Raw genomic sequence first — 12,496 nt, 5'->3', positions numbered from 1 at the left:
AATACAATTGAATAGAAATATTTGTAGAAAAACTAAAATACAAGTCACAAGACAAGGAAATCAGTCATGTTCAAATGATTTTTCCTACTGTAGTTGTTTTGACCTGAAGTTCGGACAATTGATCAACATATTCTTGAGCAAGAATGTCCACCCTTGTCGAGAACTGCTGTCCAATTTTGATGAAGGTCGGTCCTAATCTCAAAATACTTTCCTTTAACCACTTGGCTAGAGCTTTCCGCCTTAGAACCTTTTTCTCTTCGGTCATTCCTCCTGAAAATTTTGAAATCATTCATTAAAATACAGGCATGCAAAAGTCTACATAACAGATTTTAATGTTGTTTAGAATGTTATGGAATGCACAAAAATAATTGTAGTTGGTAAACAGTTATAAGGAGACTTGTCTCACCAAATTTATAATTAAAAAATAAATAAAAACACAAGAAAGTTGCCATCTAGATAGTAACAAACAGCTGGATCCAACTGAAATGAACCAAACCAGCTAACATCATGTTAGTGAGCCGCACTCAATGTCTGCAATCAGAAGGCTTTCTTTCTTTCTTTCTTTCCTTCTTTCTTTCTTCCCTACTTTCTTTTTATAATGATTAAAGGAGTCTCCCTATATCATTCCCATGAGGAAGCCATTGTCTATAAACCAGGTTTCATTTCACATACCCATAGACAATAGATAACACTGTCCAACTCGGCTAGAGGTATGCTCCTTTTCTACATGAGGGCCTGCTTGGGAGACACTCAAAAAATGATTTTTCCCTCATTTTTACCTGCCAGGTGCTACTGTCAGCACCTGTCAGGACACTCAAAGTGTGCTTCAGATCAGTGTTCAGCATATTAGTATCGTTACATGTATTGATGGCTGGGGATACGGAAACATGTATCGGTATCGCCGATACTCGGAAAAATATCATTGTTTGAGGGAAACATTGGGAAAAGGTGGAATTCTTCAGTGACACTTCATGAGATGTTGAAAAACACATGTTTACCCATGTAGGAATTAAAATATTGCAAAAAACATCTATACATAATAAGTTTCCATTTTATAGGGGCCTAACCATGTGTTATCAAAAAACCAGTATAAAATAAATATATATAATATTTGTAGCCAATCAATGGATCGGCCAACACTCATTAATATATAAAATTTTCACATTAATTAACAATAAAAAACACATTTTTCAATATAAAATTAAAAAAATGGAAAAGTTAGGGTTGCAGCAATTTTCCCCAATTTCCACTTAAATGTTAATTTTTTTCGCTACAAATATATGTCAATGCATGAGAATCATGGATAAACATGGATTTCCACTGCAATCCATGCTAACATTTGGGGGGGAAAAGTTGAAGTTTCTATCGACTTTTCATCACCATTGAGTTTTGGCTCATCTTCATTTCAAGTGAAGACTTCTCCGAAAATCCAACCTTTGCATCAATAAAAACTAATAGTGACTAGAATTACCTAAGGAACAGAATTCCACAAAAATAAATAAATCCAAATATATATATATATATATATATATATATATATATATATATATATATATATTTAAAGAGATTTTTTAAGCTTTTCAAAATTTTCCAAATTTTCTGTCAATTTTCACTTGTTCATGGATGTTTCCCTAGTATTGCAGATATTATGGTTGGTATCAGGGATATTATCGATGGTATCGCTGATACCTAGGGACTCTTATAAATTATTAACAAAATATCGTTGATATCAATAATATCACCAAATATCAATGATATTTGGAAATTTTTAAACTGCCAGCAGTTTCAACATTGTTGACCTAGCAATACCAATAATATTCGCAATATTATCGATAATATCACCGATATTTGGAACAATGTTTCAGATTTCTCCTTCGTTCAGGAGGCTATTATGGGAATTAAGATGATAGTTATGAGTTGGGCCTCTTGTTTGAAAGAGGTTTCTTCAGTTGACCTCTCCTCTTTCTTCGCTTTGTAGCCTAGTTGTATTCTTTTGCGTGATTTGCACGCCTTCTTAATAAATTGTCGTTACCTCAACAAAAAAAAAAAAAATGTTTTAGATTTCTCCAAACAGCATGGCCCGTGTGAAGAACATATATTGTTTATTTCAGGGCCTGAATAGTTTCACCACACAATGCATATGATCAATCATTCGGATCCAGCACATGTGAGATGAATCAGCACATGAGCGGATTGGTGGTCAAATCCTGTCGCCCAAGCTCATATCTAGGAAAAATATTCCCATCCTCTTTCTTCATATAGTTATAGTTGAATAGCAGCATTCCATTTAGAATGATAAATCATTGTAAGCCAAACAGACCCTTGCTTTTAAATATAAAAAAAAAAAAAAGTACATGAATGAAGGAAAATTTGTGGGTATAAATGGTGGCTCTGTTCTGCAGTGCCAAAGGTTTTTTGTTTTTTAATTTTATTTTTTTTTTAAAGAACATGAATCAAGCAAAATTTGTGAGTATAAATGGTGGCTCTGTTCCCCTGAACAAGATACTCGCAATCTAGAAGAACAAAAAGTTACCAAACTATCCTCCATCTACTAGCAACTCGTAGGTGTCTACGCAATATGCAGTTTTTCACAGATTGATAATGGACAAATGACAGACATGCACCCAGTTTGTGTGGAAAGAAATTATGCGCAATAACCATAGTAAGTCTGCAGTCAACTGACATCAAACAGACAAAGGGTGTGCATCAGGCTACAAATGGTCATTCCAAGCCTGTACAAGATGAGGTAGAGATCTCAAGCCGTCACCTTAAAACTTCACAAGCTTCAGTAATGGAGAGTCAAACATCTATTACGAGAAATGAAGACGAAGGAGGAGAAGAAAGAAAGATGAGGATGTGCAGTTTAAAGAAGTAGGCTTGTATCAGTTCTTTGCATAGTATGGGACAAAAGATAATGTGAAGAGGGACCCTAGCTTTCACATCCAAAGTTGCCACTATATTGTAACAGTTCCCTTCTTTGAAGTATCTAAAAGTCCAAATCAGTTGGCCAAGCTTCATATTTAAGTAGCACCAAAGCTTGTGACACTTCACATGATACTAGAAAAGTAGATATTTCTTCTTAAGTTACTCAGTAAACAAAATCATACTTTTCATGTGCTCTGCTAGTCTTGGTATTGAAAAGAGACTGACTGACCTCGATAAGAGAACTTCTGGTTGTTCAACCATGCTTTAAAAAGAAAAGTTAGAACAAATCCCCATATCTCCATAGTCCTTTGTACTGTCGAATAGGTTTTGAATCTGTTCCAGCGCCCCCCAGGAGTAACAGAAACCTGCACAAATAAATAAATTATATAAATATATGGGCATTAGTCTATAAGAAGGCAGGGTATGTACCGACTCTTTTATTGGATCCATGCAATTTTATATCTCATGCAAAATAAGAATTCTAAATATTTCCCTAAAAAGAGTAAACAGAGAAAATTTGCCATTGTATAACCAAGATAAAAATGAACAATTCCATAAATGATGTTAAAAGTTAAATTACAGCGCAATCAATAAGAATGAGCAATTTGGGCCCTCAAATGAGTTAACCTATGGCAGCAACCTCATAATTTATTGCTCTAGATTCAAGACAAACCAACACTGTTTTAAAGCTTAGAAGCCAAAAAGGAGAATGACATTGCCGGAGAGTGGAAACTACAGCACTGATGGCAAGGAGTGAAAAGCACGAGTGGGCATGTTTAAGATGGAATTATGGATTATTTTTTTTCCTTGTGACCAGTGTTCAATATTGAGAGATTCAAGAGCTTTGTTAAGTGCATGCATGTGCGATAAAGCTCATGCACACACCACATGTGCCAACATGGCATACAGATGTGAGATCCAATCCATCCATCGTGTTGGTCCGACCTTCTACATGTTTTCCCAAAAATAAATCATTCCCCTAAGCATGTGGCCCTCAGTGTTGGAAACAGGTGGATGGGTTAAAAAACTTCAGTCAAGTTTTCCAAAGCTGTACATTTGTTTTGTAAACTGTGACCCACCTGAGCAGTGGATCAACCTGATTCTTGGGCTAGGGAATCAATATAGTGGTTCCTTGCCCTTCGAAAAATATACAAATATACATATACATGTAGTGGTTCCTTTCTGATGGATTGACTGGATCTTGAACCCATACCATGCTGGCACATATGTGGTGTGTGCATGAGCTTTATTGCACACGCATGTGTGCTTAGCAAAGCTCTAGATTCAATATAAAAAAAATAAATTTTATGTAAATTCCTAAATAGTACATTTAATCATGGTATATGCATCCACATCATACAATAACTTGTTCTTATGCATCAACATGATTTAAATTTTTTAACCTTTGGCATGTTTCATATTTAAGAGGATTGTCAATGATCATTATTCACCCATTTGATAATATTTAGAGAATCTTCACTTCATCCATAAAGAAGGATGAAACATCAAGTCACTGGTGACTTTAATTACATCTCTCAGGGCCAAAACTTCTGCACTGTTGCATTAGCAACCTCAACCAGTGCCACAAAGGAGTGAACAGTAGACCATGATCACCCCTATAAATAAATAACTCTAATGTATCTAACATGTTTCCTTTACTGCTCCAATTGAAATTCAGTGTGCTCTATTAGGAAGAAGCTCAGAGACCCATGGTTGTTTACATGTCTCCATTCGTGATCATATAATGGGCAATGTCTCTAACACAGAAACCAAGCTTGTCCAATCATGAGGCAGGGCACACATGTATGGTGAATGTGAATAGTCAGACAAGAACAGTCCATTGTTATCATACATGTGTTGTCGGCCGGGTCACCAGGTTGACTGTTCTGAGTCTCGACTCATTGGTCAGGAGTTGAGTTGGGAGTTCCTGGTTTTCAAACAATTTTGATAGTTGTCGTCTGTATGGTTGATAGAATTGAACTCATAAAAGGATTAAAACAAAAGAAAATTAAAACTATCACTTTTGGAAACAGGAAAATGTGAGTATAAAATATAATATGATATTGGATGAAATCTACCTCAATCTTTTCCTTTCCCCCTTGTTTAAACCAAGCTTCTTCCTGCCCAATTTCCTCCACTGTCTTTTTCTGCTTCTTCTCTGATTTCTCCGTCGAAACCTCATCTGCCGCATTCACCCTTGCCCCATTCCCGTTAACATACTTCATTAAACTCCCATTACTCGCTCCATTTCCGTTCAAAACCCCCTTAAGACTGCCGTTAGATCCCTCTAACGATCCGTTATAACCGTAGCTACTTCCGTTTCCGTTCCAATTATAAGCATTCGGTCCTTTTGTTCCGTCCTCTGCTTCTTCCAGCACTTCCACAACTGCAGTCGGATTCTCTGTGGACTCTGCTTTGATGAAGGTCCGAAAGGTTGATCTGCACCGTCGACTCGGAGAATAGAATCTGACAGCGGGGATTCGGAGGAGTCTCGGGCCGGGGCACGGGCGGAGGAATACAATGTCTGGCAGACGAGGGGAAGAGGCAGCTAAAGAAGCCGCCATTGCTAGGGTTTTTATTTGATTTTTGGTGTCTGATCAAACCTAGATTTTCATGGGCTGGTTTTGAAGGAGCGAGAGAGAGAGGTTGGAGTTTTCTGAGCTTTGGCTTTCTTACTGAGAGAAGCTGAAGAGCAGCAGCAGCTGCAGATGGCATGAAGGAAATTAGAAGGGGTGAGGAGTGGCTGCCGTCGTGACAAGTGGCATTCGTAGGATGAGTGTATGAATTTCCGGGAGTTCTGATTGGTGGAATAGGCATGGCCACAAGGGATTAGAGAAATTTACGGCTGTGGACCCTACCTTTTATCCAGCGGTTTTTTGGAAACAATACAAACTTAGAATACGCACTTGGACCTCCTCGTACGGCGTCGGAATTTCAGGACGAAAATACCCCTGCCTTCCTTTCGAAGACGAAAGCTGACGCTCCTCCAACCGAGAGTTGTACGAACGGCTCAAAAGAGATCAAAGTTACGTGGCCCCACGGCTATGTATTTATTATATCCACAACGTTCATCCATATTTCCAGATCATTTCGGAGCATTATCAAAAAAAAAAAAAAAAAATCATATCCAAAGATCAACTGGACTACACCACAAAGAGCAGCAGGAAAATTGATTTTCACCGTTAAAAATTTTGTAGGGCCCACCATGACATTTATTTTCCATCCAATCTATTCATAAGGTAACAAAGGTTTGTATGAAGAGGAAAAACAAAATTCATAATGATCCAAAACTTCTGTAACCCCTAAAAGAGTTTCAATGGTAGACATTCAAATCCCCACTGCCTTTTACAGTGTGGTCCACTTGATAGTTAGATCTATCTTATTTTTCGTCTCAAGCTTTAATATGAGCTCGCCAAATAGATGGACGATTTGGATATAACATAGATCTCATGATATAGATCTCATGATAGGACCCACAAAAGTAACATCGCAAGAAAAAAAATTTATCAACAGAGTGTCGCGATACTACCGCCGCCGAACCGGCGGTAGTGCCACGACAATCAGAATTTTTTATTTTTTTTACATGGAGAACTTTTTCTCCCTTACATTTTTCTCTAATACATAATTAAGTAAATATGTACATATAAGTATATAAAAATATTTTTCTATCTTTCAATTCATTTCTTTGCCTATTTATTTAACAAGCATATCTCCTAAACTAGAATGATTTACTTAACATACCACATATGATTTTAGGGTAAGAGAAGCTAATTTAGCCAACCAACCTACTTATTTTCCAAGATTCCATCGGGTCAATGGTCAAAAATCCATTTCATTCAGTTCGTGGTCAATTTCAATCACTTCGCGGTCAAATTGGAAATTCAGTGGGGCAAACATGAAATTGAGCAAGGCAAACATGAAATTGAGTGGGGAAAACTAGAAACTTAGCCGGTAAAACATGAAATTGAGCAGGGCAAACATGAAATTAGGGCTGAAAGTCGGGCCGGTTGGTTCGGATTGGTGCTCAACCCTAACCCAACCCAAGGTTCCTATACCTAAACCCTGACAGATTGGGTTGGGAATTCTCAACCCAAGCCCAACCAAAGAGGGCTCGACGGGTTGATTAGGTTGGTCGGGTGTATACGTGCTAATATTTTCATTGTTACATTAGTTTATTATATTTCAATATAAGACTTATTTTTTGTATCAATGATTTTATTAATTATATACGTAATTATTCATCATAAAGAACTTCATTTTTTTTTCTTTAAAAAACCAAGCTAAAATATAAGACTACTCCTTTAAAAAGTCATGTAGCATAGACGCAATCTATTTGGGAGAGAGAAATCCGACATATCTTGTTAGCTTGAGTCCTTAGAAATGACGTGGACAAATGAGACCCGACATCACTAATGTACCTTCTACACAAACAATCCACACTCAATTATAATTTATAAGTAACTAATATATTGATTGGGTTCGGGTTGGGTCAGGCAACCCAAGCCCAACTTAAGTTTTATCGGGTTGGTGTTTGTATAACCCAAGCTTGAGATCAGACCTGATATATCCTGCCCGAGCCTAACCCAATGTCGGGTCAGTCACGGGTCGGCCGGGTAGAACCTGCCCAACTTTCAGTCGTACATGAAATTGAGCGAGGCAAACTAGAAATTCAGAGGGGCAAACATGAAATTGAGCGGGGGAAACTAGAAAATCAGCAGGGTAAACTAGAAAATCAGCGAGGCAAACTAGAAAATCAGCGGAGAAAACATGAAAATCAGCGGGGCAAACTAGAAAATCCGCCGGGCAAACTATGAAATCAGCGGGGCAAACTAGAAAATCAGCGGGGTAAACTAGAACATCAACGGGGCAAATATGAAAATCAGCGGAGCAAACTAGAAAATCAGTGGGGCAAACTAGAAAATCAGCGGGGTAAACTAGAAAATCAGCGGGGCAAACATGAAAATCAGTGGGGCAAACTAGAAAATCAACGGGGCAAACTATGAAATCAGCAGGGCAAACTAGAAAATCAGCGGGGCAAACTAGAAAATTAACAGGGCAAACTAGAAAATCAGCGAGGCAAACTAGGAAATCAGTGGGGCAAACATGAAATTTAACGGGGCAAGCTAGGTAATCAACGAGGCAAACTTAACAGATAATTTCATGGATTGAGCCGATAAATCTAAACGTATCCAATGTTCAAATGGACCACACCAAATGAAATTTTGAATTGAACTTCTATTGTTGATCATTTCTTAGGAGCTACAGAAGTTTTGGATCAAGCTTATAATTGTTTTTTCTATTAATCCATGTCTATATGTTCTTATGAATAAGTTTGATAACAAATAAACATCACTGTTGGGCCCACTATGTTTTAACGGTGGAAATCATTATGCCAACTATTTCCCGTGGTGTGATCCACTTGATCTTTTGATATGCTTTAATTTGGGGGCTAAACCGCTAAAATTAGAGGGAAAAACGGATGGACGGCATGGATATACTACATACATTCAATGTGATTTTCATGTTTCCTCTGCTGATTTCCTAGTTTGCCTCACTGATTTTCTAGTTTGCTCCGCTGAAATCTTGAAAAATAACTAGGTTGGTTGGCTAAATTAGCTTCTCCTACCCTAAAATCATATGTTGTAAGTTAAGTAAATCATTCTAGTTTGGATCCTTACTCTTACTCAGATGGTAGACTCTTAGGAGTTTCAACACCCGGTCAAGCGTTCGAGTATCCATAGGTGGTGAAATTCCACTAGTGTGGAGTGTGTGGGGGGGTGTGTGCGTGTGTATATAAAAAAAAAGTCATTCTAATTTAGGAGATATGCTTGTTAAATACTTAGACAAAGAAATGAATTAAAAGATAGAAATATATTTTTATATACTTATATATACATATTTACATAATTATGTATTAGAGAAAAATGTAAGGGAGAAAAAGTTCTCCAAAAAAAAAAAAACACACACACACACAGAGACTGCCGCTGTATTGCTTTTGTGGGTCCCATTATGAGGTTTGTGTTATATCCAAACTGTCCATCTATTTGGCGAGCTCATATTAAGGCTTGAGACGAAAAATAAGATAGATCTAACTATCAAGTGGACCACATTAGAAAAACAGCGGGGCAAATTGAAGTATGAGCGGGGCAAACTAGAAAAACAGTGGGACAAACTGAAGTATAAGCGGGGCAAACTGAAGTATGAGCGAGGCAAACTAGAAATATAAGTGGGGGAAACTAGAAAATCAGCGGGGGAAACATGAGAAAGTGGTTGGGGATGATATTCATAAGGCAGCGTGTTTCTTCATGGAAGGAGGTCAGATGCATAGAGCGTTTACGGCATCGTTGATCAGTCTTCTCCCAAAGAATCCGACCGCTAAAGGGTTTGTAGACTACCGGCCGATTAACCTTTACAATGTTATTTACAAAATCTTCTCAAAGATCCTAGCTTCCCGCTTGAGTAAGATCCTCCCTAGGCTTATTTCCATGGAGCAAGGGGATTTTGTGAAAGGTAGGTCTATTACAGAGAATGTTGCTATGGCGCTTGAGGCAATGCACAACATTGACAGGAAAGCTAGAGGCGGCAATCTCATTCTCAAGCTTGACCTTGAGAAAGCCTATGAAAGGGTGGATTAAGTTTTTCTCAAGAAGGTGATGAGGCGATTTGGTTTTAGTGACAAATAGATTTCCTTGATGGAGGCATGTTGGGGAAATTGCTGGTTCTCTGTCCTTTTCAATGGGGAGCCTACGGTGAAGTTAAACGTTGATGGCTAGGCTCTGTTAGATCCTCTCATGTATAGTGTACAAGTTGTTTTCCTATTTTTTGGGCTTTCGGTGTTTGGGGAGGCCGTGGCAGGTGATCCTCCTGATTGGCTTCCCTGATCTTGGTATGGGATGCCTCTCTCATATGGTGCTGGAAAAACATAGCTTGCTGTTGAGAAGCTGCTGCCTCCTTCGTCCTCTATTTCAGTTTGTGCTTCAGTCTATTTTCTCTACTTCTTCTAGTGGATGCTGCCTATGTGTTGTTGTGGTGGACCTTCCCTTGGAGGTGTTGTCATTAAGGTTGGTTTAGGGTCTTGGATGTAAGATCATAGCAGCAGACTATGGTCTATGGTCAAAAGTTGGGAGTGTTGGATGGGAAGGTGTGGCCTGCTTGAGTTAGTGGTATAGGCAGCTGGTTGGTTTGTATAAGTGGAATATTGTAGGTAGGGAGAGTGGTCGCTTCGGTCCGTGGGATTTTAAGAAGGTCGAAGAGTGGAGGAGTCGGATTTACCTCCTTGTTGTTGGTGAGTGAGTTGGTGTCTTTCTGGTAGTGTTTATGCCCATTGAGGGGCAGCTTGGCACGTTTTTTCTCATTTCTCTTTCTCTTAATATCAGATATGATAGGTGAGGCCCGATGTTTTTTGTGGAGCCCGCCCGAAAATGTTCCTTGTACATCGTCTATTCATTTATCAAAAGTTTTAGGGGCATCGCCCTCCTTTTAGAAAAAAAGTGGGGGAAACTAGAAAATCAGCGGGGGAAACATAAAAATGAGCGAGACAAACTAGAAAATGAGCGGGGGAAACATGAAAAATGAGCGGGGCAGGCATGAAAATGAGCGGGGCAAACTAGAAAATCAGTGGGGCAAACTGAAATATGAGCGGGGCAAACTAGAAAATCAATAGGGCAAACTTGAAAATGAGAGAAAATTCACCAGTGAGAGAAAGAAAGAAGAGGGTTTCATTAGCTGAAAATCGAAGAGGCGAAGACAAATCCCTCAATTTCGAGAGAAAATGAAAACAAATCAAAGCTCATATAAAGAAAATACCTGGAAAACGCCAACAGAGAGAGAGAGAAGAGGGTTTGAGGCTTCGGGGCTTTGAGGCGCAACGAGAGGGGGAACAAGAGTTGAGGGTTTGGGGCGAGAGAACGGTTTGGGATTTGAGGTCGAGCACGGATTATGAGAGACCTTTGGAGGAAGTTCGGATGCTAGGTGGGGCCCACTGTGATGTTTGTGAGGAATCCACATCGTCCATCCATGATTTAGACTGGTCTGTTCAGTCTCATTCCAGAAAGAGTAGTGTAAAAAATTTCAATAGGATAATCTTAATGTCCTAATTAGTGGCATAAAACTATGTAATGGTCAACGTTCACTAAAAAAGTGTCTAAGGTTTGAGGGTAGTAGCAACTTTAAAATTTATGTGAGTTTGGGGTGCTGTCACAGTTAGATCCATCAAACTTGCGTAGTTGGGCACGAACCTTATGATTCCTTTTGGAAAAATCAGTAAATCCTCAAGTGGGCCCAGTTAAAAGAGTCCATATTTGCAGCTTGGATTGATGTTCTACAACGGGCTTTCCATGCTAGCATTCCAAGATATAGGGATCATGGTTTTGTGAACTTGTCGGCGGGTAGCTTGTTGGAATTGAGTTTGTGTATCATGAATTTGTTATATTGATGAGGGAAGAAAAAAACTAAAGAGAGCATGTCATGAAAAATGAGGTTTTTTTCCAACAGTTGCATATAGGTGTTTGTAAAATCTTAAAAAGAGAGATAAGGGCCTTCTAGTATGACTCTTGGTATACAAATAATCCAAATCATATTTTAGTTTGCTCCACTCATATTTTAGTTTGTCCTGCTGCTTTTCATGTTTCTTCCACTGATTTTCATGTTTCTCCCACTGTTTTTCTAGTTTGCCCCGCTGCTTTTCATGTTTCCCCCGCTGATTTTCTAGTTTCCCCCACTGATTTTCAGGTTTCCCCCGCTGATTTTTCTAGTTTGCCCCGCTGATTTTCATGTTTCCCTCGTTGATTTTCTAATTTGCCCCGCTCATATTTCAGTTTACCCTGCTTTTTTTCTAGTTTGCCCTGCTGCTTTTCATGTTTCCCCCGCTGATTTTCTAGTTTGGCCCGCTGCTTTTCATGTTTCCCCCTCTGATTTTATAGTTTGCTCCGTTCATATTTCAGTTTGCCCTGCTGTTTTTCTAGTTTGCCCCGCTACTTTTTATGTTTCCCCCACTGATTTTCTAGTTTGCCCCGTTGCTTTTCATGTTTCCCCTGCTGATTTTCTAGTTTGCCCTGCTGTTTTTCTAGTTTGCCCCGCTCATATTTCAATTTGCCCTGCTCATTTTCATGTTTGCCCCGCTGAATTTCATGCTTGCCCCGCTAAATTAGCTTCTCCTACCCTAAAATCATATATGGTACGTTAAGCAAATCATTCTAGTTTGGATCCTTACTCTTACTCGAGTGGTAGACTCTTAGGAGTTTCAACACCCAGTCAAGCGTTCAAGTATCCATAGGTGGTGAAATTCCACTAGTGTGAGTGTGTGGAGGTGTGTGTGCGTGTGTAAAAAAAAAAACAAATCATTGTAGTTTAGGAGATATGCTTGTTGAATACATGGACAAAGAAATGAATTAAAAGATTAAAAAAATATTTTTATATACATATATACATATTTATATAATTATGTATTAGAGAAAAATGTAAGGGAGAAAAAGTTCTCCCAATAAAAAAATAAATAAATCTGCCAAACTGCCGCGGCAGTGCTGCGGCAGTCTTTGTTATTTTTTTCTTTTTCTTTTTTATGTGTTGCTTT

The 12,496-nt window shown here is 38.6% G+C and overlaps 1 protein-coding gene across 7 annotated transcripts in view; it reads right to left on the bottom strand.

The window, feature by feature from the left end:
* Positions 1–5,626, bottom strand: part of LOC131243264 (protein ACTIVITY OF BC1 COMPLEX KINASE 8, chloroplastic) — a 48,169-nt gene extending 42,543 nt beyond the window's left edge. For 6 of the 7 annotated variants that reach the window (XM_058242474.1, XM_058242473.1, XM_058242475.1 and 3 more), the window contains exons 1-3: positions 5,004–5,625; positions 3,155–3,290; positions 104–270 (exon numbers count right to left, since the gene is read on the bottom strand). In XM_058242474.1, coding sequence (XP_058098457.1) covers positions 104–270; positions 3,155–3,290; positions 5,004–5,489 — 789 coding nt within the window. In that variant the 5' untranslated portion in view covers positions 5,490–5,625. Of the gene's footprint in view, positions 1–103; positions 271–3,154; positions 3,291–5,003 lie in introns of all 7 variants that reach the window. The other variant, XM_058242477.1, reaches the window with a different exon arrangement.
* Between the last annotated feature and the right edge of the window lie 6,870 nt (positions 5,627–12,496).

Source organism: Magnolia sinica, chromosome 4, assembly GCF_029962835.1.
Source record: "Magnolia sinica isolate HGM2019 chromosome 4, MsV1, whole genome shotgun sequence".
NCBI classification, from domain to species: Eukaryota; Viridiplantae; Streptophyta; class Magnoliopsida; order Magnoliales; family Magnoliaceae; genus Magnolia; species Magnolia sinica.
The sequence above is the reverse complement of the archived record's forward strand: the minus strand, read 5'-3'. Positions and strand labels throughout refer to the sequence as shown.